The sequence below is a fragment of the Lontra canadensis genome, unplaced genomic scaffold (assembly GCF_010015895.1).
Source record: "Lontra canadensis isolate GAN:19392208 unplaced genomic scaffold, GSC_riverotter_1.0 scaffold40, whole genome shotgun sequence".
Lineage (NCBI taxonomy): Eukaryota > Metazoa > Chordata > Mammalia > Carnivora > Mustelidae > Lontra > Lontra canadensis.
Window position 1 is genome coordinate 1,445,257 of NW_022631034.1, and position 27,714 is coordinate 1,472,970.

The 27,714-nt window shown below is 41.1% G+C and overlaps 1 protein-coding gene across 1 annotated transcript in view; it reads right to left on the reverse strand.

Moving 5' to 3' along the window:
- Nucleotides 1-4,519: 4,519 nt before the first annotated feature.
- The window catches only part of SLC35D1 (solute carrier family 35 member D1), a 39,621-nt gene continuing 16,426 nt past the window's right edge, over nucleotides 4,520-27,714 (reverse strand). Inside the window, exons 9-12 of the mRNA XM_032870058.1 lie at nucleotides 20,044-20,111; nucleotides 18,844-18,922; nucleotides 15,790-15,872; nucleotides 4,520-5,752 (exon numbers count right to left, since the gene is read on the reverse strand). Of these exons, the coding sequence (XP_032725949.1) occupies nucleotides 5,644-5,752; nucleotides 15,790-15,872; nucleotides 18,844-18,922; nucleotides 20,044-20,111 (339 nt within the window). The 3' untranslated portion in view covers nucleotides 4,520-5,643. The remainder of the gene's footprint in view (nucleotides 5,753-15,789; nucleotides 15,873-18,843; nucleotides 18,923-20,043; nucleotides 20,112-27,714) is intronic.

Here is a 27,714-nt window from a genome sequence, read left to right on the forward strand (position 1 = left end):
GTAGTTCAGGGATTTTTATGGAACCTTCCTTATGTTGACATGATTGATTAAATCACTGGCCATCAGTGACTGATTTAACCTCTCCCCTTCACCTAGGAGGGTAAGGGGAGCAGCCTGAAAGTTGCCAACACACATCACTGTGGTTGGTTCCCCCCACAACCAGCTCCTGCCCATCCTTTCAGGTTCTCCAAAGGTCACCTCATTAAAAACTCAGGTGCAGTTGGTTGAAAGAGGCTCATTATGAATAATAAAAAACTCCCATTTCATCTTTATGGCTATGGAACTGTTTCAACTTTCAACAACTCAGAACAAAAATTTTAGCGCTATAGGAACATCTTTTGTTATAAAGCACAAGAGTTTTAGGAACTATGTGCCAGGAACAGGGACGAAGGCCAGATACAAATTTCTCTCATAAATCACAGTATCACGATGACAAACTGTATAACAAGGTTTCAGTCACCTGGATGCCATCCTCTTAAATGTGGGCAGACTTCTGGCTCCTTGCATGCACTTAGAAAGGAATGTTAATACATGTGTTCAGGAAAAAGTATTTATTTGACACCTTTACAAAAATATTTAGGCACATAATTTTCATGTTTATGTCACCTGATTTATATATCTCAATCCTTAGTACCTTTTAAAACACTAAAATGGTCATTTCGTAAATAGGATCTGTAGTGAAAAATACTGTGATAAGCCAACATTTGTAGACAAAAATCAGTTGATCAGCATGAGAAAGAAATATTTATGAACAAAATAATCTCTAAAAACATTTTTGTGAGTTAATAAATCTAACCAGTAGATTTCTTTTTAAAAAGTAATTCAAAAAAGAAAGTTTAAAAAAACCCACCAGTGAGTGTCTCTTCTTACCGTCACGAAGTGGCACCCTCACGCAAGACCTAGCAGACCAGTTCAGAACACAGTCGTGGCGCCAGAGGCTCCCAAACCCCAACCACTGAGAGCTGCGCCGACTCAGACGCAGCGCGGAGCCAGTGTGTTTCACTCGGAAAAGGGAAGAAGGAATGTCTGGCCTGTGGAGCCTGTAGAGGAGCTATACCTTAAGGAGACAAACTGGGAAAGTGTAACCAGCATCACCATTCTGAGGTGAAGACAGAAAATCATTTTTTCTTTTAAAATTCACCACCAAAAGAAAATCAACTTTGTTCTTTTTTTTTAAAATAGGTGGAATGACCTGCATCACCTAATGGCCACAATTATATCCAGTAGGTACTTAAAAAAAAAAAAAAAAAAAAAAGAACTGTTAAATTCCAGAGGCAACAAAGTACAGGATCATGATTTTCAAGAAATATACCCACTGCCCAGGCCTCCAGCATTTAAGGAGCAGAGATGAAGTACCTAGTTTGCCTACAGTCTCCCCATGATGTCATGACATAATGACACTCGCTGGGCGCCTCATATGTATGAAGCATCGTGCTGAATAGTTTCACATCCATTATCATTTATTGGGACTATTACTGTTTTCCCATCAATTACAGCCTTATTCAGAGGAGGAGCCGATATATAAGTGTCCCCTTTATTCACAGGGGATATGTTCCAAGATCCCTAGTGGATGCCTGAAGCCACAGAGAGTACCGAACCCTTTACATGCTTTTTCCTATACGTACATGATAAAGTTTAATTTATAAATTAGGCACAGTAAGGGATTAACAATAATAAAATAGAAAAATTATATTGTCATAAAAGTTACATGAACGTGGAGTCTCTCAAAGTGTCTTATTGGACTGTACTCACCCCGTGATGACGTGAGGTGATAAAATGTCCACGTGATGAGATGGAGCCCGGTGAATGACGCAGACATTGTGACATAGCATTAAGCTACTACTGACCTTCCGACCCTATGTCAGAAGGATCATCTGCTTCCAGACCTCGGTTGACCACGGATAACTGAAACCGAGGAAAGGGAAACAGAGAAGGGGTGACTCCTGGACTACATAGTTATGGGGAAGAAAGAATATGTGAAATAGAGGGAGAGGAAGCCAGACTAGTCACAGATTCTAACAGCCGGACACTTCTCTCAGAACTAGAAGAGTAGCAGGTGTTGAGAAAGTCCTTTTAGATGAAGAAAACGCTTTGGCTCTATGGGTGGGTGAGGCACCCATAATCTGTGGTAACTGCCAACTGCTCTTAGTTACAAACCACTCCTTTCACCCTCTTCCTCTTAATATGCACCTGGCTAAAGAATTATACGTTCCTTGAGAACAAGGACTGTCCTATTTACGGTGGTTTCCCCAGAGCTCGGCATAAGGCTCTGGCATAAAAAAGATGCTCAATAAATCTCTGTTCACCGATAAGACCACAATAACAAAAACAGGTCCAAAATACTAAAGCACTATTCCAAACCAGTCAAATATGAAACTCTGCTAGTCTTTCCGTGAAAAACACATGTCAGTGTTACTGACCCAAACTTTCCATGGATTCTTGATACAATAGGACTACAGAAAACTTGCAGATGCATGTTTTTTTAAACCAACTTTCGAGTTGGAGCCTAGCAATGACTGACTTATAAAATCAACACCCATATGAAGCAATTACAAATCACCTGACACGCCGGCAATGCACAGTCTGGTCAGCCAGGGTTCTCTGAATCAATCTGGCACAGACTAAAAAGCAGGATGGTCAAAGAGAACTTTGTTTTCATTAACTCAAGAAGAGGAGCCACTAGTCAGAATTTGGTTTTCAAAATTCTCACCACAGCTTATCTGTCTCAAAGGGCAAACGAAGGGTTTAACTATAAAGCTGCCTCTCTTTCCCCCAGGAGGTAGTTAGTAGGTCACAGAATTTTTGCCTTGTAAAATATCAACTTTGGGGCAAAATCCAGACATTCTGGGTGATGTCAGAGCACCAGGTAAACCTCTAGTTCACTAAAACCAAGCCTGCACGTAATTGAAAAACTCCAAAAACAGTTGGCCAGTCTCTTCAGTCCTAACTTCCCCAGGCTGCTTTCTCTTATCTTGACATGTTGGTGGAAGTCGAAGGGGGGCATCTAGGAAGCAGAACCTGGACAAGGCAGAAGATGAAACTCTCTGTGCTGTTTCTGGACACTCAGCAAGTTCAGCATGGACTGGGGGGATTGTGGTGGGAATGCCAAGGTCATGTGCATTCAGTGAGGCTGTAATGACACTATTTTCTCAAACCTAGAGAGATGACAGATCTTCAAGGAACCTGACCCCCAAGAAGCAGTTCAACCCCTCTTGGGGTTCTAGCCTAACAGCTCTAGACACATCCAAAGGCCTTTCATGACAAGAAATTCTACAACACAAATTATCTCTAAAGTCAAAATTCCCTCCATGTGCCTCAATAGAAGGAACAGAACCACTAAAACTAACTCTCACGATGCCTTTCCACCTTATTCAGGCAAAACCAGGCAGGGGCAGGCAACATTCGCAGCCAGAGTTTATAGCAACTGAGGCCAGCCTGGAAATGAGACAGAAGCTCTGGCATCACTGTCCTCCCTCTGCAAAGCCTATCCTCTCTGAGTCCAAATTCAACCAAGCACTTGCCTCCTTTGAAGAGCTAAAGCTAACCCAGCATCTTCATTTCCTCACTCTCAGAGGAAAATGAAAGTTTCTCAATGGCAGCATGGTACAACAGAAGAAACATGAATTTTTACTTCTTAACAAGTCACCTACTTCCTCGGAGTCTTGTTTTCTTTTGGTAAAACAGAGACCAGAAAAACAATCTTACAATAAGAAAATATCCTATGTTCCCCCCCACCCCCCGCAAATTTTCTCAGATCAGATGACCCTGAAAAAAGGGAGCCTTGGGAGCTTTTAGCTTGAAAGTTGGCCATGGGGCTAATTCTAGGGACCCAATACCACTGGTCTGGCTTTAGTAAAGACAAATCCAAATCTAGGAAACACATGGATATGAAAATGACCTCCATTTTTTAGAAATAAAAAGAAATCAAAACCTTCCAGGCCTCCTGTTAAGTAAGCCAGTAGAACCCTGTGGATTCCAAACCCAGTGAAAGAGAAGTTCGTGCAGACCAGTGCGAAAGTACCCAGCCTCTTCCGCACTGACTGCACAACCAGCCTGTGCAAACACTCATACCCAAAGTCAGTGGATGTCTCTGAGCCGGCACACAGGGCTGTGTGTGAGGGAAGACCCTTCCCATCCAGAGAGACAGCGCAGGCACCGCCTATTCACAGCTGCTCTCCCAGGATGCAGCAGAAGTCTTGCGAGAAGGGGCCACGCCCAAGGGACAGGGGTTGTAGGTGACAGTACCCGAGGAGACCGGTATGCTCCTGCCGTGTAAACTCTAAGCGGACACTGCCACACAGAGACCACGCCTGGACAACACGTAGACATCTCAGCAGGCTTTCCCCTCAAACCAGCACACTCAGGAATGGAAGACCTAGCTGCAGCAATTCAAAGAGGAGTAAAAAGAATAGCAACCAAACCCAGAAGAGGGAAGCACAGCAAAGAGATGGGGGCCACCTTGCTGGCCAGCCATTCTCCCTCAGAGGAGAAGACCTGGGCTGCATAGTTTCCAAAATGCAGCTCTTCATACGACTCTTGATCTTGGGGTCAGGAGTTCAAGCTCCACGTTGGGTACAGAGTTAACTTTAAAAAAAATTAAAACGAAACAACTGTTTAAATAAATAAACAAAATGCAGCTCTTCACATGCATGTCATCTCCTGTCGTAGCTTCTGGTTTCACCATTGTGGGGCAGACAGGGGCGGGTGTTTCTAAGCCCATTCACAGACTCGCGGTAGCTAAGAGCTGAAAAAAGTTTCTGTGGCTTGTTCAGGGTCACAGCATCTCCTGAATGGATCGTAAAGTTAAGTTTCCTCTCTTAACCCTCCGTCACAATAGCAGGAGTAAGATCATTCAGCTACCTCCAAAAACATCCCTGTACCCCCAGCACTTAGCATAATGCCAGGTACATATTATATACCCGGTACCTTTGAGTTGAATGAATGAATCCTACAGATGAATAAATGAGAAAAGGGCCTACTTTCTCCCTCCCTTCATTATCGCCATCCTACACAACAAAGAGGGAATATAGCATAACGTCAAGGAATGCACTGTGCCCATCCCAGGAGTCCTCAGGGAAGCCAACGTGGAAACCCATACAACTTCAAAGCCCACATGGTTTTCTAATGCCAAAGCTGTCATCTTAAGCAAATGCAGTGATACTACCCTTAAAAGGAAATGCAACTGTTAAGAAACAAAATTCAAGAAGGAGAAATTGTAGATACTTGGCTGCATTTCCAGCAGAAGGCAGGCTAACCTGCCTCTCTGTGCCGCAGCAAACCAACTGAGGAGGCTCCAGCTGGGGCACTATGTAAATGCAGCTCTAAGAGACACCTGGATTTCAAACTATGGAACAGTATTTTCAAAACACCGATGTTTCACTGTCGGCATAAAAGAAATAAATTAAAAAGTCCGGTACATTTTCCAGTTTGATATAAATTAATTCCAATGGCATATTTAAAATAGAGTCAATTATAAGTTTCTCTCATAAAATTTTAAAAGGCAGCAATCAATCCTCAGATTGTACAAGTGCAAAGGAATGGTTATTTTCTCCATAATCAAGACACCTCAGTGTCTGTGTACGAATTGCCAGTGTTTTCAGTTGATCAAAACCTTGGGCCTACGTCATCGAAGCAATCCTCTGGTCACACTGCTCCTTTCCCCTTAATGTCCAGCTTGTTACTGGCCTCTGACTGTTTGCTCAGCTGCTCTTCAGAGAAAGTGATGTAGGAATACACCAGGCTCCCTGCAATGCTGCAAAACAGAAAACCACCATCAGGGAGGAGAGAAGGAAGGAATGGCGAAGGTATGGGGGACTAGTGTTGAGGGCTGGAGTTACCTTCATAAACCAACAGAACGTAAAATTAAAACATACGGTGTTTTCAGCTACCGAACAAGAGATGCTCCCTCACCATCCTATCACGCCCTGCTGCCGATGCTCTGAGGAAATAAATGTGTGCACGTACCTGCTGGCAGGAGTGCCAATTTTATACCACCCTTCTGGAACACCATTTGTTGAAGTAAAAAAAAAAAAAAAAAACCTTAGGATTCTGCTTCTCCTTTGAGCAATCTACTTCATGGAAGAATTGTATACATCTCATAGACTTACCAAGAAAGAGTTTGCCACAAAATTTATAATAGCAGAAAATGAGGTAAAGGATAAATGTCCCAAGAGAGAATTACATAAATGCGTACAATAGAATATGATGTATTTAATAAAACAATATAAAACAAAAATGGCAATGACATCTTAAATGAGAAAATAATCTCACAAAACATGAAGTATTGTCTAATCCCATTATTTAAGTACACACGTACACTAATATGCATCAGAATGAAGTCTAGAGACAACATAAGAACATTTATGGTTTTTACATCTAGATGGTGGGATCATAGGTGATTTTTTTTTTTTTAAGATTTTATTTATTTCCTTGACAGAGACAGATCACAAGTAGGCAGAGAGGCAGGCAGAGGGAAAGGGGGAAGCAGGCTCCCCGCCGAGCAGAGAACCCAATGAGGGGCTCGATCCCAGGACCCTGAGATCATGACCTGAGCCGAAGGCAGAGGCCTTAACCCACTGAGCCACCCAGGCGCCCCATAGGTGATTTTTTAATTTCTATTTTCTGTATTTTCAAAAATAATCATTCAAGACAAAGAAATGTAATTTTTAAGGATAAAAAACATCCCAATTAGTAAGTAAACATGCAGACCCTGGGAAATTCATAGAGCTAGTTTCTCTCTGACTACAATCAAGTTCACAGTGCAGAACCTCTCATCTGAGCCCTCTGCCTCTGAGCTGCTTTCTGGTACCCCTCACTTATCCACCACACTGACCACCCGGAAGGAAGGTGTGAGTGAGGGACAGTGATTACACTTGCCAATTCTCTGTAGTGACCTCAAATCCACATGGGATACACAGCCCCCTGCCCTAGTCACCAACTGAAAGTAAACTGGGGGAGCTCATCACAGAGACACTAGAGACTCTTCTGCTAAGCCTGACACCTTTGACTCTCTTGGATCTCCAGTTGGCATCTTGGCCCCACTTCTGCTTTCAGATGTTCCTCCCAGATTTGGCTCCCCACCTTTTGCATGACCACTTGACTCATGAACTTACACCTTGTTTGAAATTGGTTCTATTCTCGGGGGACCTGCGTGGCTCAGTCAGCTGAGTGTCTGCCGGGTCGTGATCCCAGGTTCTGGAGATGGAGTCCCACCTGGGGCTCCCTACTCAGTGAGAAATGACAGAAGCTCAACATTCTTTGAGATTCACATGTACATCTACAGGACAAAGTCCCCTTTGCCTCCAACCCTGCCCTCCCCTCACCACAAAGTAGGATTGCTCCTTTCTTCCTTTCATTCTTTCCTCTAGGGTCCTCCTTCCACAACAACCTCAAATATAACAACGGTTTCTTTATTTTTCCTGTCAAGACATTCTCTGATCTTTATATTAAGCTGATTTCACTTGGAGAGAAATAATAGAGCAGTGGAGGATTGAAGAAGACAAAGAATACCCTGGAATTTCTTCTAGGCCTCATCCTTAAGATGACCCTGTACCCTACATCCCTAGCATAGTTGGTGTAATGAAAAAACACGGACTTTGTGGAGTTAGGTCTTGAATATACTACTAGCTCTGTGTCCCTTGTTAATTTCTCTGAGATTCTATTTCTGTATTAATAAAATAAGAATAATACTCTCTATAAATGAGATCATATACATAAAGAACCCAGGCCTTGATCCTGGCATATGGTAAAACAACCAGGAAATATATATTCCTTCCCCGCCCTTCCCTGTCAGCCCCGCTATTCACAGACTAGAGGGGATGCACCATTAACAAAGGTAGGGTGGTATCATAGGGAGACTTGACCTGATGCAAGAGGAGGGTACACTGTTGCTACAGAGCTGTTTGAACAACCAGAGCAAAATCAAAACACAGAGATTCCTATTCTAAACTCTGGAGAAAAGGCACAGACTTTTCAAATCCTTACACGTTCCAACATGAGGCAATAAAAAAAGATTTTTCACCTCATCTTTATTCCTGACTTTATCATTATCAAATATGCACATTTTCAGAAATGGCCATTTCCAAAGGGTCTGAAGAGAACTGAGTATCCATCCACAAGGATCCTGTGAGCCGAGCAGTGGTGAATGAATGTTTTGGAAAGGAATCTAAATTGCTTCATAGCAGCTTTGGGCATGTGAGCAAACTTCAAGGAGGGGGAAGAGGAGGGTGGAGAAAAGAAAGGGGAAAGCCCAAATTGGGGGTGGTGGGTCTATATGAATCTTTATACATCAATACCAAATGGCTGGGAGTTAGGATCTTCTACAGATTCAAACAAAAAACTTCTCCATCTATTGGTTCTGTAAATGTTCACATTAAAGATGATGACTTCTGATACTCTGGACTTGTTATTTATATATTTGACCATCCTATATACTCATTTTTTTAAATCTCAAGCAATTTTCCCCCTGCCTAATACTCAGATCACGGTACTACCATCTCTGAATTCACTGAACCTGTGACAGACACAGCCGGGAGCTGAACAGGAGAGAGAGACCAGGCTTCAGTTAGAATACTGCAAGGCTGGGCCACTCCACCCGCTCTGACCACATCTCATCTTCCCAGGCCAGGCAGACACAACCTACCTCTCCTAGATCCACAGCCACGGACCTATTTACCAGCCTCACTTAGAGATATCCATTCTACAAACAGATGCTGAAATGCCTTCCACATGGCAACTCCATGGTCAGGGAGCAAAAGTCTAAGATCCAGGCTGTCTCCATCTCCTCTCATAGCTGACATGTCTGCTCATGTCTAGCCGGGCAGCTCTGCCTCTCAGACTGGACTCTGCCTTCTGTATTTCACATGTAAAACATGTCAATCTACACCAAAACCTGTGACCCAGGGCAGTGTGATTTTTACTGCTATTTCCTAACATACAGTAATTCCTGCCACGTAACAGCAACTGTACCTCTGGCTGCATTCTTCCTATACCCCATCTTGACCCCCACAGAGCAGCTGCTGGGGAGCCTTCTTTCCTCTTTCTCACCAGCCAAATAAAGCAGAGCTGTGTTACCTCTGTATATATAACCTTCCAAAGCTTTCCAATCTGAACAGAGAGAGGCACAGAGGTGAACAGGATTGACTGCTGACCTTGACATTCACAAAGGTCTATGATGGGGGACAAGTTACTTACCCTCTCAGAGCCTCGGCTCTGTGAAATGAACCCATCTGGGAAATGGCGATTAGAATAGCACTTTTAGAGGACTGAAGGGCAAATTAAATTATATAATTTATTTATATAACAAGAGGCTAAATAAAATTATGTTAATTTTATAACTCAAATTCTATACTTAAATTATATAATGGACAATAGATCATTTCAAAAAGCTAATTAGCATACAGTAAACATCAGTCAAAGTCAAAGTCAAAATGCCAAGGCACACCAGGAGCTAATACTGCCAAAAAAGCAAACAGAAGTAACAGGTTTTGCCAACTGCGGCTTTTCTTCATCTTTTCTTCATCTTCATTTTCTGTTCACCCAGAAAATCCAGGAGTCCTAGGGGTAATAAGGCCTCTTGTCTTTGGTCATCCCAAAGAGGCCTTGCTTGTACTGAGTGAACAAGCTTTGACCTCACCTCTATGACCTGCAGTTGAGCAGTAACTCGCACGGTGTCTTCTGAGCCGGGTATTCCTCATTCCTGGGTTAGGAGACACTCGAGGCAGCTCACACTTGGGGGCCGGTCTATACCACCCTTGTGAGGTCCCTTACTCCAGCCATCCCAGAGTACCTGCTGCCCATCCCCAGTCTCCCATCCAACATCTGCATGGCTGGCTCCATGCTTTTGCTCATGCAGTACTCAATGACGGGAATAAGCCCCTTCTGTTTTCTGCCTCCTCAAATCCTACCTACTGCTCAAGGCCACCCCAAAGGAGCCTTTCCTCTTTGCAGCTTCCCAAGCAGACAACCACAGCCTTATGACAGGTACCAGTCTGGACAGCTACTTTGTGACACTTGCGTGATGACAGCTATGGAAAGCTCTCAAGAGAATGTAGAGAAGTACCTCATCATTGCTGTTATTAAGGCCATATACATTCCTAATGTTATAATAAATGCTTTATGATTCCTACATGCATCAAAGCCATTACTGTTAACAATCTTCACTCTTTCCCTCCTCCTTGCACCTTATCTCAACAGTGGGCAACGGAGTCCTGTTAAAACTAAATCAGATCATGTCACTCCTTTATACAAAATCCTCCATCTTACCCTCTCTTAAAAGCAGTCCCCAATCTGTCACCCCACCCCATTACATGCATGGCCCCATCTCACCTCATCCATGCTACTCCCACCACACTGGCCTCACTTGTTCCCTGAACACACCAGGCTACACTCCCACTTCAGGCTCTTTTCACTTGCTCTTCCCTCCAGAAATCCATGTGGTTCATTCCCTCCATTTTATAGGTATTTACAAGTATAAGTATGCCCGCCCCCTGCAATACCCTTTAATCCCCTTTCCTGCTTTATTTTTCTGCATTTATCATCACAGCTAACACTGATTACCCATTCATTTTTTTGTCTCCTCTACTAGAAGGAAAACTCCATGAAGGGCAAGGGTTTTGATAGCAGCTCTATCCCCAGTGCCTAAAACAATGTTTAGCAGGTATCAACCATATATTTATGAATAAATGAATCTTCCCAGCTAAATTACAAATTCCCTCAACAGAATTAGTCTATGGCTTTGTATACCCTAAGTCATCACTTTCTTTAACATATGCACAGACTGGGTTCAATAATTCTGATTCTTACTCTGCCTACCAAAGGAGACAGAAGAATAGAGACCAATCAGTGGTAAGGCAGGAGGTAAGCAAAGAGGCTCTGGGAACTGTTGAAAACAAAGGGCAGGCCATTTGATCTCTTAACCCACGTGGCCTCAAATGGCTAAGTCACCGGGCATATTTTTCTAGTCACATCAGGGTTAGAATCTCAGTTCTGCTTCTCACTGGGGCAGCTGTGTGCCTTTGGACAACTGACTTTACTGGAGTCTCCATTTCACTGTGCTGTGAACCAGAGACAACTAGATGAGACGGCGTGGAAAGACAGCGTCACCAACTAGGTACTCGGCAAACACTGACTCCCTATCCGCTGCCTTCCCACAAAGGTATTTGCGTCCTTTCTACACCAGGGTAAGTGCTGGTCCATGCACATAATTTAAAAATAGAAGTACCTTAGTCACAGATGTCTGGCCAGGATGTGAACTATTCCATCTGCCTAAGAGTTTTAGGAATTTTCCCAGGAATAAATTTAGAAACAAATAAAAGGCTCTCAAATCCTGTTGTGATGTTGTTTGGAACTCACTGACCGTGAAAAGGGTATCATTTGCTTTATTAACTGATATGAATGAATCAGGCAAACGTTCTAAGATCAGAATTCTGGGTAGACCCCAGACAGACAGGTTTGTTGTTGTTGTTTTAAAGACAGCACTAGAGAAAAGTTACAGGAAAACAAAAAAGAATATAAGCCTAGAACTTGTTTTCTACCTATTCTTATTGTTTACTGTGGGTTTTTTGGAAAGGGAGATTCTCTCCCATATTTACAAAGAGCTTTTTGCTTTGTTTTGTTTTGTTTTCTTGACATCTCTGATACTGTTCCTCAACTTGGGGCTGAATCCAAACTACTTCAGCCCATCTACCATTTCTTACCCTACATTTATACTTCTTTTTCTTTTCTGCCTCTTAAAAAAAATTAGGATGTGGGTGGAGGACTCCCATCAAAACTAAAAGGACAGCGTATTTTATGTATCTTCCACACCAGGAGGAAGTTCCTTCCAATGTCCTAAGTCTCCTGCAAAATAACTCCAGACCCCCTGAGCATGGGGCACAGTTTCTACAGGACTACCACAAGGTGAAACAGAGAAGTTTAGTGGCAGAATTAGGATAGACAACTCGAGCTCAAAAACTGAGAGCAAAAAAACCTGAGGTTGCAAAAGGTGAATTATAAATAGCTCATGGCAGTCCTGCAACAGAACACAAATTTTTTGCCATTTCCATTTCGGTGATCTTCTGTCAGGAATTATGATATAACCAACAGCTAGCCAACCTCCCTAGATCCTATTTGAAAGCCCAAGTTACTCAAGTGAGATAGATGTCAGTTATATAATTCTATAAATAGCCTAGTGGAGATTACATCAGCAGCAACTAACCGGTAGCACAAAACATGTCCTCTCTCTCTCTCCAAATGAGAGAACCACTAAGCAAAGGAAATGCTTTTTAACAGCTAATATAAAACAGCTAAAAACTGGAAACTACCCAAACGTCTTTTTTTTTTTAAGATTTTATTTATTCATTTGACAGACAGAGATCACAAGTAGGCAGAGAAGCAAGCAGAGAGAGAGGAGGAAGCAGGTTCCCCGCTGAGCAGAGAGCCCAATGTGGGGCTCGATCCCAGGACCCTGGGATCATGACCTGAGATTTTATTATTTTATTTGACAGACAGAGATCACAAGTAGGCAGAGAGGCAGGCAGAGAGAGAGGGGGAAGCAGGCTCCCTGCTGAGCAGAGAGCCCGATTTGGGACTCGATCCCAGGACCCCGAGATCACGACCTGAGCCAAAGGCAGAGGCTTAACCCACTGAGCCACCCAGGTGCCCCAACACAATTGTTTTATATCATGAACGTCGTGGTGGTAGTTACATGACTGTAGGCATCTGTCAAAACTCACAGAACTTTACATGAAAAGGGGTGAATCTGACTGTACTTAAAAAAAAAAAATATATATATATATATATATATATATATATATATATGCACTTTTTTTAATGAAAGGAAAAAAAGAATCACAGATGAAGATGAGTCCCACAGATTCTAGGAATTCTAGCCTGGGCAGTTATGAGGATGATGATATCATTATCTGGAAAAGTTACATTACTTAGGCCAAAGGCAAGGCCAAGTCCACCAACTGATGGAAGTACAGAAGCAGGCTCTTGTCACCACCATTTGCTAATCATTTCCTACTCTTGGTTGTTGCCCTTTGGGCTGGGGTGAGCACTCACTAAGTGGCTACTGGAAAAAGGCATTTAGAAGACCTAAAGACAGCCAGGCTCTCAACAGAGCCCTACTGAGGGGAAAAAAAAAAAAAGCCTCCTAAATCACAGAATCATTATACTGAGTAGGTCAGTATAAACCTCTTGCTTCTTGCACTTGAATCACAACAGAGAGAGGGCTACTTTTTTTTTTTTTAAAGATTTTATTTATTTATTTGACACAGAGACAGAGATCACAAGTAGGCAGAAAGGCAGGCTGAGAGAGAGGGGGAGGCAGGCAGAGAGAGAGGGGGAGGCAGGCAGAGAGAGAGGGGGAAGCAGGCTCCCCACCGATCAGAGAGCCCGATGAGGGGCCTGATCCCAGGACCCTGAGATCATGACCTGAGCTGAAGGCAGAGGTTCAGCCCACTGAGCCACCCAGGCGCCCCAAGAGAGGGCTACTTAAACTTTTCTTAAAACAACAAAGAGGGCACCTGGGTGGCTCAGTTGGTTGAGCGGCTGCCTTCGACTCAGGTCATGGTCCTGGAGTCCTGGGGTCAAGTCCCCTGGCGCGCTCCCTGCTTGGTGGGGAGTCTGCTTCTCCTGCTCACCTCTTTCCTCTCATGCGTGTGCTCTCTTCTCATTCTTTCTCTCTCTCAAATAAAATCTTTAAAAAACAAAACAAAACAAAACAAAGAATCTAGGCAGGGTGGAGGGAAGCTAGTTGTATCTGGGTCTAATCACAGAATCTTTTTTTTTTTTTAATAGGCTCCACATCCAGGGTGGAGCCCAACATGGGGCCCACACTCACGACCCTGAGATCAAGACCTGAGCTGAGATCAAAAGTCAGATGCTCGGGGCGCCTGGGTGTCTCAGTGGGTTAAAGCCTCTGCCTTCGGCTCAGGTCATGATCTCGGGGTCCTGGGATCGAGCCCCGCATTGGGCTCTCTGCTCCTCAGGGAGCCTGCTTCCTCCCCTCTCTCTGCCTGCGTCTCTGACTACTTGTGATCTCTGTCTGTCAAATAAATAGATAAAATCTTTAAAAAAAAAAAAAAAAGCCAGATGCTTAACTGAGCAACGTAGGCACCCCTAATCATAGATTCTTTTAAGAATACGATTTAATTACTGATCTCCTTCAACGTGCAGTCAGCCAAAAATGCACTGACACCATTTCCAAAGTGAAATATGACAGCCACTTTACATTTGGTTTTTACATTAAAAAAAAAAGTAACGTCCACAACCTGTGAGTCTGCTTACCAATGACTAAAAGAAGTCAAAAACTATAAATAATAAAACCATAATTTTCATTTTAAAGAGAGTAAAAAAAAATTAGTTAATATATACTTTCCTCTATAAACATTGAAAAGCATGCTGTAATGGAAATAGTATTCGAAAAGAAATTCACCTGGATTTTAATCCCAACTCTGCAACTAATTTGGCTGATTAAGTACATCAATTATTCTCCTCAGCCTTGTAATAAGAGAGATTAAAATGACAAGATATGTAAAATTTATTACAATAAAATGTGAAAGCAATTAGAAATTGTTAAAAATACTACCTAGGGACAGAGTACCCATGACAGTCATAATCATAATTATCACTATCAAGTAACCTTGCTAGCAAAACGGGACTGTTCAACCAGAACTAAAATGCACTACCTGACACAAAAGGAAATTCTACTGGAAGAATTTTCAAGATATTGGATTTAATTATGTTAGACTGACATACTTCATAACATTGCAACATATCATACACTTTAAAAGTTTTTTTAAATAGCCTGCAATGTGAAAAAAGATACCTAAGTCTTCTGTAAGAACTTTGTTACCTTATGAGAGATTTGAACTGCAGAGATCTGAAAATGCAAACAGAAGCTTTTACTTCATTTTGGCTTTACAAGCCAAATAACCTTACAGGTTATTTATTTGAAGGGAACAAAAAGAAAACCAAAGCACCTCTGAGTCAGGTCTATATGGTGCCATAATGATTCTTTAATCCAAATTTTTAGAAGTGAGTGAAATGGAGGCAAAGTCAATGAATCCAAAGTCAAAACTTGTTCCACCCGGTTGTTCCTTATATCCTGGCCCTTTCTCACAAATATTAATGAAAGAAACTGATATTTACTCACCACAGATGTCAAACAGTGAATTGGGTACTTTATATTAGATTATTTCATGCTAACAACTCTAAAGAGATATGGATATCTTCATTCCCAACACGTAAGAAAATTGAAGCTCAGGAAAGATAAACAACTGGAGTTCAAGACAGGGTTCCGGCCCAAAAACAAATCTGAGAATTTTTAAGCATACATACAGCATTTAAAGCCATGAAATTAATTCTGGAACTAATAAGGATCTTTCATGCAAGTTACCCCCATCACTGATGAAGTCTGGACTAAAGCAATCCAGTGATATGTCCAAGGTCAGGCACATATACAGCAATTCTAATAGAGCTGCTCTTCTTTAGCCCGGAATTTGCCTGAGAACAGTGTACTGCCATCTAGCATAATAAGTAAAAGACTGTCTTTGAAAGCTAGTAAGTAGGAAGGGTTTAACTTCCAGAAAAGATTCCCTAAATACTGTGCATAAATATGGAACCATCTTATCCCCATTTCTTAAAAAGCATTATGTGAAGACATTAAAAATACACTATACTGTAGGTGTTCAATAATTGTTTAATAAATGAAAAATTTTCAATTAAATAGCCCCCTATTATGACACTATTTAAGTATCCAAATCCCACTTGTCAAAGTGGTTACATTTAAATATTTTTACTTACCTGATATTTAAGCCAATGAAGTTTGTCCATGTGAAAATATAATCTCCACCAAAGACCATTCCAATATAAGTTATTAAAATATTCTACAAAGAAAAATGGCAATATGTTGTAACACAGGTTTAACCGAGATTTTTCAATGTTCATATTAACTCATCCATAGAATGGCCCAAATACCTATCCTTAAAATACAAAATCAAAGAAACAGACAATAACAAAAACCCACCAATCCTATAATGAGTGTACTAGGAAATAAGAAATAAGAAAAGACATTAACCTCTTCTCAGTCTAGCCCTCCAAAAGCTAAATACTTTCATCGAGAATTATCAGCAGATTATCAACTTCCCCTGTCCCATGGTATGGGCTGACATTGTAAATCTAAATAGAGAAACACTGCTGTCTGTAGGGGTAGAAAGCACTAATGCATGTTTAGCAGTCTTAGACAAGAAGGCTTCTTCCTCCCACCCAAGTAACCATTGACTTTTGAGGTGAAAGTGAAGAAGAAAAACCTCACATATCAACATCTTTACCTCTTTTTTAGAAAGGAAAAAAGGGATGACAGAGAGTTTACCAACATGAACACTGTTTTTAGAGACATTCTTCTTTGTATTCTTAAAAAAAATACATGAAAAGTCATATCAAATTCCCATATTTAAAATTATTTCTCCTCACTCCCTTAAACTCCTAGGTGTAAACATCTGCTTATCTGGCTCCCTTTTATTTATCTTCAGGCCACAGAGGTGAAATAAACTTTCCCAAAGTTCAAGTTACTAGTCAATTCTTCCCTAACCTCCTCGCTTTCACATTCAAAGTCACCACCTCCCTCTCTGCTATGACAGCTGACAGAAGTGGTAAATGTCACAAACATTTTTAGAACCTGGGCTTGCCTAGATCAGGTCTACGAAGCAGAGGTAAAGTGCCACAGTGTTTCTGAAAAGCCAAAAAGAAACTTCAGAATTATTTTTATAATGGGCATGCCCTCTGAGAGAGCATTCGGAATTATGTCAGCCTCTTCTAGGTCTAAGGATGGAGACAGCAAGTTACCACAGAACAGATTTTCTTATTATTTTGAGGGGAAAACGCAAAATTAAATATCATGCAACAGTAAACAAGGCTAGTAGGTAACTTGGGATCAGCTCAGAGCACAGAGATGCAGAGATGGCAGGTTCATTTGCATGAAGCGCCCAGGAGCTACAGAAAGGGAGAAGACTGAGAGCCCAAATCCTGCTGTTCAAAATCAGTCAGGAAAAGACAGTGATGCTTCGAACAGAACCTACCAGCAAGCAGAGAAGAGACTATACTAGTACCTCAAAATTCAGACTGTGATTCTCAAACGTTAATATACCTTGTTAGAAATGATGATTTCCAGGCTCTACTTGAGATTCTGATTTAGTGTGTAAGAGGTGGGCCTAGTAATTGCCATTTGTAATTAAGTATCCTCAGAAATTTTCCCACCATGCTTCAGAGAAACAAGAACCAGTGACAGCCCCTTGGGGAATGATGACTGAGCCAAAAGGGTTGTATCTGGGAGGCTAATGAAAGAAGCTCCACTGTGGACCACGAGACTCTGAACCAGCAAGGGCATCGGCGTACTCCCATCTGTCTGAAGACATCAGACAGCCTTCAACAGCAATGCCACGAGACAGTGAGAAGCAAGAGCAGCTGTAAACTAATCAGACAAACCAATTTTTTCCCCTCTCTCTAGAGTTTGGAAATAACACTGATCCCTTTGGACAGAGTAAATCCAGAGGGCTGCATGGGGAGGAAGATATATCAAAAGAAAAGTTCTGGACTTTCTGTTAATAAGACCATGATTATATTTTTACCCCATGCTCCTAAATATAAAGAAAGCACCCTATGAAATCCTAAGCAAATAGGTTATTAAAATTAAATACTGGCTTTTGGGCAGTATCCTTTTTGGAAAAAACATGGTAACAACTGGCCCATCTTTCATGTTCTTGCTCTTCTTATTCTGAAGAGGCAAGCCATTCATTCACTTTGCTCTTGAAGCCTTTACTTCACAAAACCAAAACAGAGTGGAGAGCTAATTTGAGGGGCTAAACCTGTTTTAGCAAGCCCAGGCCTGACTGTAGATTAACCGCCTCTAGCTTTCATGGGAATTCACACAGCTAATTCTATTTACACAAACACTCCAATTCCATGATTTGAAGTCACAGACCTGAAATTTTAACCCAAATCTAGTTTTTAAAGTGAGGGCAGGTGGACACCAATCCATGGGGGTGCAAAGGGAAACATAGCAGGGCAGTAAAAACTTTTTCAATCCCTTCCGTCACTATTGACAAATGGGGAAATCAGAAAGGAAGTCCCAAGGGCAGGCATTGTATTTCCCAAAGGATCACGGACCTCTCTCTCTCTTGCCTTTTTTTAGAAGGCAAGCCTACCCTGCTAATTCATTTGGAAATCAGGCATGCCGTGGCCTCTTGGATCTTAAAGCACTAGAAGCACAAAGTCAGATAAAGAGGCCTCAGGCTTCAAGCCACTAACTTCAGCTCTATATTCAAGTCAACTTGGCTCCCCTGGCTTAGGACAAATGAGCCTCCCTCAAATAAAATGGATCAGGAGGAAATGACATCACTGGAAATGTCAGACACAGCTTTTAAAAGTGGGCCATTTAAGGTTTGGCTCAGGCACCGGAAAACTCCCTTGATTAACTTCTGGCAGGCATCCTTTCCCTACAATAGCCAGAACTCAGTAAGGCAGCGAACAGAACAGTTTTCTTTGGGGGCTAAAGGGACAGGCCTATCACTCCCAAGCTAGCCACCTATCCTGTCTGAAACAAAGCTATTTCTCTTCTACTACTCTAAGGTAACCCATTCTCCTTTTCCCATATTCCCCAGAGCCAAGTTGCCTGGAAGTAGAGATTATGCCCTCCCCGAGTTCTTGAAGATCGTTTTAGAAACCAGCACCACAATCTGTCAAACCAAGACAATCTGTGAGGAAAGAAGGATGATGGGGTTTTAGACCACAGCAAGATTTAGAGTCACCATTTTTAAATAAAGCAGGTACCCAAAAGATAACAGTATTTTTTCAACTCACTTTAATACAGCCAACTATTGTAGTTGTAAGGGCAGAATTATACTGCGTGCAGAGTACTGTGGCGTACATCAAGATAAACCTGGAACAGAGAAGGAAGAAGTTTAAGAGCTGGTTGCTTACTTTCAAGCAATCTTCAGCCAAGAGAAACAGCATTGGCCATGCTAGCACATTGCAGTCACTGACTCTGAGCTTTCCCCACCTCACCCCTGCTTGTACTGAAGCTTTAGATTTTTTAAAAATTTCATTAGAGAGAATCATGTGTCCATTTACTGACCAGGTGTTTTCCCCAACTACCCTCACCAAAACCTTGCAACCATTCCTAATCATGAGTACTCTTTTTAGATCATATTCCCACTAGTTCACCTAACCCTGAGAGAAAGCTGAGTTCACAGACCACGGTTCAGCAGAGCACCTCCCATGAGGTCAATGCGACCTCTGGACAGGAGGCAAGGGAGATTCTGAAAGATGGAAGAAACCCAAATTAGCACTACTTTGAGAGGGAATATAGGTTCACTCAACAACTAACTGGCAGCAGCTGGAACGGAGAGATTTACAACGAGGGCTCAGAGCTTGATTCAGTACCAAGGCACCGTGTTAACTTTACTTTGAAGCACTCCCTCACTGGGCACCTCACCTGTGCCCGATCTAGTCATAAATACTACCCAAACTGACCGGCTGAGGAAAACAATTCCTCATGGAAATACGAAGGTGAAGAGAAGAGGCATGTTAACAGATACCCTTTTCTTACCTTCCACATATTCTCTCCTAGGAGGAAGACAACCTTGTAGAGAGTCAGACAGCCTCAAAGTCAAAGGCCGCCAATGCTAACTGTGCAAACTTAGACAACTTACTTGAGTTCCGGGACAGCTTCCACACAAGTAAGAGGACAAAAATATGTGTCAAATGGTCAATGTAGAAATAAAATAATGCATTTTGAAATATAACGGTGCTTATCTATCACATACTAGGTTCCTACGTAAATAGTTTCTTGTCCCCATCCTTGGAAACATGACTTTGGAATTAGTTTAGTAGCCCTAAGGGTACATTCCCAAGGGTTATGAAACCACCTGAATCTGGAAGTTTAATCATCCTATGCAGACACACTCAAAAGACAGAACAGGATACTGAGAAAGAAGCAAAAGGACCCGAGAACAAACGTCTCTAGGAAAACGATCTGCCAACAAGGCAACAGAGGCTTACCCCATCACACAAGAGAGGGTGAACTGCAGAAGAAAGAGGGTGTCAGCCCAGCCTTCAAAATCCATTGCCTGTAAGACACAAGAAAGTATCTGATTTTAGAGCAAGCCCTCAAAATCAGCTGTTCTGTTCTTTCAACAAAATCCTCGGTACTCACTCCCGCCACACATACACATACAAAATCCTCGGTACTCACTCCCGCCACACATACACATGTATACATTCCCCTGCATCACTCCCAGGATAGACAGTGATGTTTAAGAATCTCATATATATGGAGCTGAACCCAAAAAACAGTTCCAGAAGGCTTTCTCTTTCTAAAATGTAATGTGAGGAAGATTTTGTACCTCTCTCCTTGGGTACGAAGAAACGGGTATTTGTTTGAAAGCAGAAGCCATGTCTGGCTAATCTCAGCAGTTCTCCCAGATGGTTAGATTATAAGCTTTCTCGAACATTAAAACCTACTTCTTCCCTGTAACACGTGAAAGCTCAAGTCTACCCAGGGAGAATTACTCTTTAAAACAGTTGCTGGTGAAAGCAAGGTTTTGTTGCCATTTTGTTTTTAAGCCAAACGCAAAGGAAGAAAGAGAAATAAAAGGGTGCATTGATCACCTCATTTCCCATCCAGGATGGAGGATTTCTCTCTCAAGAACATAATTTCTCTTGCAATATCAGTTTGTTAAGCAAATATGAGAAACAGTCCACCTTTTTATATAATTTTATAAAATTATATAATTTATATAACTTCCACCCTCTGCCCTTGAAATTTTTTGTCAACTATCAGTACAGGGTATGCTGGCCTCATAAAAGTTGATTGAGAAGTATTCTCTTTTATATTCTGAAAGAATTTATGTAGACTTGGCATTATTTCTTCCTTAAACATTTTGTAGAATCATCCACTAAAGTGATCAAGGCCTGGAGTTTTCCTTTTGAGAAGATTTTTAACTAAAATTCAGTGTCTTTAACAGAGCTAAATTGTCCCATTAATCAGGGCTAATTCTTTAATTAAGTAGTGTTATTTAATATTTAGTAGAATACGGCTATTCATGCTATTTCTTCTTGAATGAGTTTTTAGTTTTTTTTCAAGAATTTGTCCATTTCACAGACACAGTTTTCTAGTTTATGGCATAATGTTCATAATATGCCATTATCCTTTTAGTATATGCAAGCTCTGTAATACCACTTTCATTCCTTCTATGATAATTTGTGCATTCTCACTTTTTGTCCCTATCAATTGGCAATGGTTGAGCAATTTTATTGATCTTTTATTGACCTCCAAGTTTTAGGTTCATTGATTTTTCTCTATTGCTTTTCTGTTTTCTATTTCATTGAATTCTGCTCTTAACTTCCTCATGTTTCCTTTGGGTTTAACCTGCTCTTATTTTTTTCTACTTTCTTAAGGGAAAGGCTTATTAGGTCACTGATTTTTGATCTCTCTTTTTTTCTAATGTATGCATGTAATTAAGCTATAGACTTCCCTCTAAGCATTCCTCTAGCAGCAATCCATACATTTTGCTATGTGGTGCTCTGATTTTCATTCATTCTAAATGATTTCTAATCTTCTGCATGATTTTTTCTTTGAACCAGGTGCTATTGAGAGGTGTGTTTATTTCCAAGTATTTGAAGATTTTTCCATATATCTCTATGTTATTAATTTCTAGTTTAATTATGTTCTGGCCAGGGAACATGCTTTCTATTATTTCAATTATTTTAAACTATTAACACTTGTTTTATGGCCCAGAATGTAGTTTATCTTGGTAAATGTCCCATGTGCACTTGAAAAGAGTATTTATTTACTGTTGTTGAGTGTTCCATAAATGTCAATTAGGTCGTATTAGTTGATGATGGTGTTCAAGTGTTCTACATTCGGCTTCATGAGTTTTTGCTTCATATATTTTGAGGCTTTCTCATTAAGTACATATACACTCAGGATTGTTATGCTACTTGAAATAAATCTTTCAGCATTAAAAAATGTCCCTCTTCATGGTACAGTTTATTTAATATAACTTAACCGTTTGTTGAGCCTTGTATGTGTGGATTTAGTTTTCATCAAATTTGGAAAGAAAATCTTCCATTAACTCCTCAAAAATTTTCCCTACCCCCACCACTTGCTCAGGACAATAGTTACACATATTACACCTCATAGTTACACCTCAGGACAATAGATCTAACACATATGTTAGATCTCTTGATACTACCCCATGTTACTAGTAATCTGTTCATTTGTTTTCAAGGCTTTTGAATGTGCTTCATCTTGGAAGCACTAGTTTCTATAGTAGCTATTGCTATTTCTATTAGTTTCTATTGCGATTTCTTTAATTCACTGATCTTTTTTCTGCAGTGTCTAATCTGCTTGCTATTTAATACCTTCTGCTTTATTTTCAATTCAGATTATTATATTTTTCATCCCTAGAAGTTTAATTTGGTCTTTTTTTATATCCTTCTTTTCTCCTCTCATCCCTTCTCTCTCCACAATCCTTTACTACCTGTTGTCCAATGTCTGAAACCATTTTTCATATATATTCGGTATTCTAGTAGGTTAAGGCAAGAAGGTAAATCCTATCCCTGTTATTCCATCATGGCTAGAAGCAAAAATTCAAATTCAATCACTGACATGAATTATAAACCTATCTCAAACAATGCTTCCACTGGGAAGCTCTGCACAAAAACCCACATTCACATCAGGCACTTTCCCGCCAAACTGTCCCAAACACTAAGTGCTACTTTTATCACAGACACTGCATACATGTGACTAAGTACATGCATGTACGTGACTCTCTGTATCTGTACGTACATGATCACCTAACCAGACACTGTGAATGCCTTCAGGGTTTATCTCTGTAACCACCATGCTTAACGAAGTGACAGCAAATAGAAAGTGTTCCACAACTCATTGTTAGAGAACAAAGAATAAAGGAAAGAAGTCATACAGAGCATTATGCTATGCTCTTCCATACCTGTAAACATGGTATGATGAGAAACCATTAAAGCACAACAAAGCACAGGCCTAGAACTCAGGAGACCTGCCTCTATCAGCAAGACTATAAATTCCTTGAGAGCAGGAACAATGTCAAATGTCACATCTGCCTCGCTCCAAGTGTTTGTTGTTAGGCACAAATAACTGAAGTGATTTAAACATACATGCTCCCTGGCTTAGCATTTTCTACAGGCTGAGAAGGTGAATTTACTTTTTAATATACCCACAAACCTACCTGTAATGCTACTGAATAGATTTCAAGTTTCCTATTAAATCTATGTCATTTTCAATTTCCTTAAAATGGTAAAAGTTATTTTACTGGCATTAGACTCATTAGTTTTTGCACTGAATTTATTTTGTCTTTCTTTGAGGAGAAAAGGCATAACCCAGCAAACCAGCAGGTGGGCACTGGAAGAAGTCTCTCTGAGAGGCTTACCAGCACCCAGCAGGAAAAGCCATGGGCCCTGCGAAAGCAGCGTACCAGGCATCAGAAGCCCAGGACATTGCACAAGCCCACCCCTGCTTCCTTACGCCAGCCTTAGCTTTTGTGAGGGAAGTTAAAGGGGGTGCCTGTTAAAGTTTCTTCCAACTCTAACATGAGTGTTAGATCAGCTTTAAAAGGAGAGACTTTATTTCACTGAAGCTGAAACACATAAAAGAAATCTCAGGCCTAAGAACCTTCCTCAACTCTAAATTACCCTCCTTTCCTAGATAAGCTACTCTTTTACCCCAAAGTCACTAAGAGAATAAAGCCAGTGTGATGGACCATAAGGATTTGCTACATAAATAATAAAAGGAATTTAGTTTAGTTTAATTTAGTTTCTGCATAAGTAATAAGAGGAATATTAAGGCCTATCTTGTCGAGTTGTTATCAGAATTAAAGACAACATGGATATAATGCCTGATGTGAAGAATGTCCATCCAGTTCAATAAGTGATGTTAATTATGTGTAAATATTATTTCTAATTCTTTCTGCTAACCGAGGAGTGACCGAGGAGTGGAAAGAAATCAGTTATTTGGCAAAGGCCTCAAATAAACCTCTCTTTACACCTGAGCTCTTTTCCTGCCTTAGCTCTAAATATCTCCTCCTAAATGTACATTCTGACATCTAAGTCCCCAGTCATGTGCCAGGCCCCACAGCTGGCCCAGGGGCACTATGCTGAAGAGAGTTTAGTCAGGTAACCGCTAATAAACGAAGGAACAAACTATAACTACCTTTATATTTATGGAATGCTTTATAGTTTGCAAAATGCTTCTATATACATCAATGTCATGTGATCCCCGTGACACCCCTGTGAGGTAGATAGGACCAAGCCTTATCCCCAGAAGACAGTGAGTGACTTACTTTAGATAACACAGTTAATACATGGTAGCCTTGAGTCTATATACTCCAAGCCTAAGGCTCTCTACTCTGAGCATTAAATTTTATATAGAAAAACACCCCAAATACATACTGCACAGTCCCCTCTGGGAACATAATAACTGTATCTGTGGAATATTAAAATAAATCCCATGAACATGATTCCATTTACATAAAATTCAAAAACCAGAAAACAATTCTCATGGGATTATTTCCTTCCCTAAATACTAGGCCTGTTTCTGGAGAAAGCCCATCTGGCACCAGCAGCCTGTTGCATTCCTCTGCTTCGCCACAGGAACGGACCTCTGGCTGCAACAGAACAAGCAGCAGCCATTTGAAAGTATAGCTGAAGGAGAAATCTGACCCACCAGTACCACCGGCCAGGGGAGTCTACTCTCCCTATCATAAAGACGGCATTAAAAAACAACCAAAGCTACCGCCTACTAAGAGCCTATTATGTCCTACAAACAGACATGTTAAGTAACTCTCCCAAAATTATCCAGCTACTAGGGGTCTTCTCAGATCCGTAACCCATCATCGTTCCATTAGTTAAGTACTGGGGAAAACCAAAGACAAGGTAATACATTCTGAATTTTTTCTCCTAGATAGCTTCACATGGCTGCTGTTGGACCCCTGAGTCAAAAAGTGGGTGTTTGAATTCTAAATCTGCTATTAACTTTCTGTGAGTCCATCATAAAATCACTTAGCCTCTCTAAGCCTCTATCTACATTATAAATATAGACAACAGTCTGCTCCAACCGCCTCTTGTGAGAAACCAACGGAGGGAGCGAAATGCAAGCACTTTATACAAAATTCACATACAGAAGAGATTATTATTCCCTTAAACTTCCAACATTGTTATCTCTCAGTGACAGATTTGCACGCAAATTTTTCTTTTCCCTAAGACATGGAACACAGAAAGCACAGGGAGCATATATTTTGTTAATCAGGAGAGGAAAAAAAAACCACAGCATTTAAAGCAAAACTTCTGCTTCTAGAGAAAGCTAATAGAAGAACCACTGTGAAGAGAAGGCCTTGCTTGGTCATTCTGTGTAACACAGAACGAGATGGGCTCCCTGCCACAAGGCCTGCAATCATCCATCTGGGCTGAGCAGTAGCTGTGACTACAGACAGCACATACAAAGATGTTCAGGCTTTCCTCCTGTTTTGAACAAAGTCTCCGGTTCTATAGGTGCTGATGGTGTAATGTAATACCATTGGCCAATACACAACACGGTCATGAAAAGATGTGGCATAATCAATGGGCAAATAGGTTACATGGACCTCCCACTTCCTAAAAACAGGCATTTGGTTTGAATGAGACTTTTCAGTTAACAAAAATATTTGAAAAAGAAAGCTAAATTAAAAAAAAAAAAAGTGTTCTCTAGTTGCTTAGGTTAAGGAAATTAAGAAAGCGAGTGTCTGTGTAAGATTAGGCACTAACAGCACATAATCAACAACATAATCAATAAAATCTAGTCTAGGGATAGACTACTCTGGCCGTCTGAACTACTATGTTGGTGGACAGTCTGAGGCTCTGTCTAGGTTTAGCAAGGAAGTGTGGGGACTACGCGGCAATATCTACACTGAGCGCAGGAGAACATAAGCACGAATTCATCACCCCTGATTTAGTAAGCATGGAATAATTTCAGGGTACACTTGGTCTTAGATGTAACATTCTCACTCCCAGGAAAATTTGCTAAGTAAAGAGTCACCAGCTTAATTGAGATTTGAAATAAAACCCAAGTGATTATTTTTTATACGTTTTGATACCTTAGAAGTTTTGAAACCTGCTTACTATAAAGTCTAAAAATAAATCACTTAGTCTTTAAACTTCATGGTAAAGAAAAAAAGTGGATGAATGACAGCATTCTATTTGGAAAATTCTTTTCCCAAAAAACTACTGAGAAAAAACCTGAAACCTTATCCTGGAAAGTAAACTGCTAGGAAAGTTACTAAGGTAGAAGATAAGGTCAGTGGAGCAAATGGCCTCCATGGTTCCCTGCCTACCTTGCAACAGTCAGACAAGTTCACGGAGCCAGTGGTCCTGGGTTACCCACCCTATCCTCTGCGCTACTGTAACTACTGGCCATCACTTCTGTTCTGCCCTCTCCTGCTCCTAGCTCTGACAAGGAACTGGAACCCAGATACCTTCACTCTCTCTTCTCACTGGGCTCTGCCACCTACCTAAAATCTATGTAGCATGGCAAAACCCCCACACTCCAGCGAATTAATAGGGTCATTTACTTTTCTTTGTGAAGAAGGCCTAGCCTCAAAGATAAGGGTGGGTAACCACATGACTGTGTCCATCAAACAAGATATTACTGGGCAAAGAGAGTCATTCCTCACTGAAGAATAACTGATGCAACCCACTTGTTTTACGTATGAGGACACCGATGCCCAGAAAGCAGAAGGGACCTGTCTGTGTGGAAAGAATAACTCAGGGTTTGAGAATCGGTCTGTACCATCTCCAGAATGACCCAGAAAAGATTAATAATGCTGGACAGGCTGAACCAACAGCCTAAAATTCTTCATTATCTAGTCAGCAATGCTTAGTAAGAGACATCTCCACATAACCCATCCACGCAGCAACTTTTCCTGTAAAACTCATCTGAGCCATGTAATTTAGCCAGTGATATAATGAAGACATTATACAATGTACCCATAACTACAGTACTGGCCTTGTGAGAGCTACAGCAAGGGGTCTGTTCCTCCATCTCTACATGAGAACACCTAGCAGGGTATGCTGTCAAAAAGCCAGGCTCCAGTTCCTGTGACTGTGAATCACTGGCTTTGTGCTGTACACACTCCCTTTTGGAGGCAACAACTAACAAGTTTAAACACAGTCTGTCTTAACTGACACCCTGGAAAGCGATTAGTCAACTGATGCTTGATCTACCTTTATCTGTGTTAACCAGATGTCTTTTATTAACACTGAGCTGGCTTTTAAATACACTGTTTTTGTTTTTTAATTTTTTAATTTTTTATTTATTTAATTTATTTGACAGAGATCACAAGTAGGCAGAGAGGCAGGCAGAGAGAGGGGGAAGCAGGCTCCCTGCTGAGCAGAGAGCCCGATGCGGGGACTTGATCCCAAGATGCTGGGATCATGACCTCGGCTGAAGGCAGAGGCTTTAACCCACTGAGCCACCCAGGCACCCAAATACACTGTATTTTTAAGAAAGAGAATGTTTTAAAATTAGAAGACATGTTTTAAAAGAACTAAATGTTGTCTATATTGGTTCACTGGCTTCTGGTAAAGCCAAGACTTTGAGAACCTTGAATAAACTTCTTAAAAAACTACACACACACACACACACACACACACACCCACAAA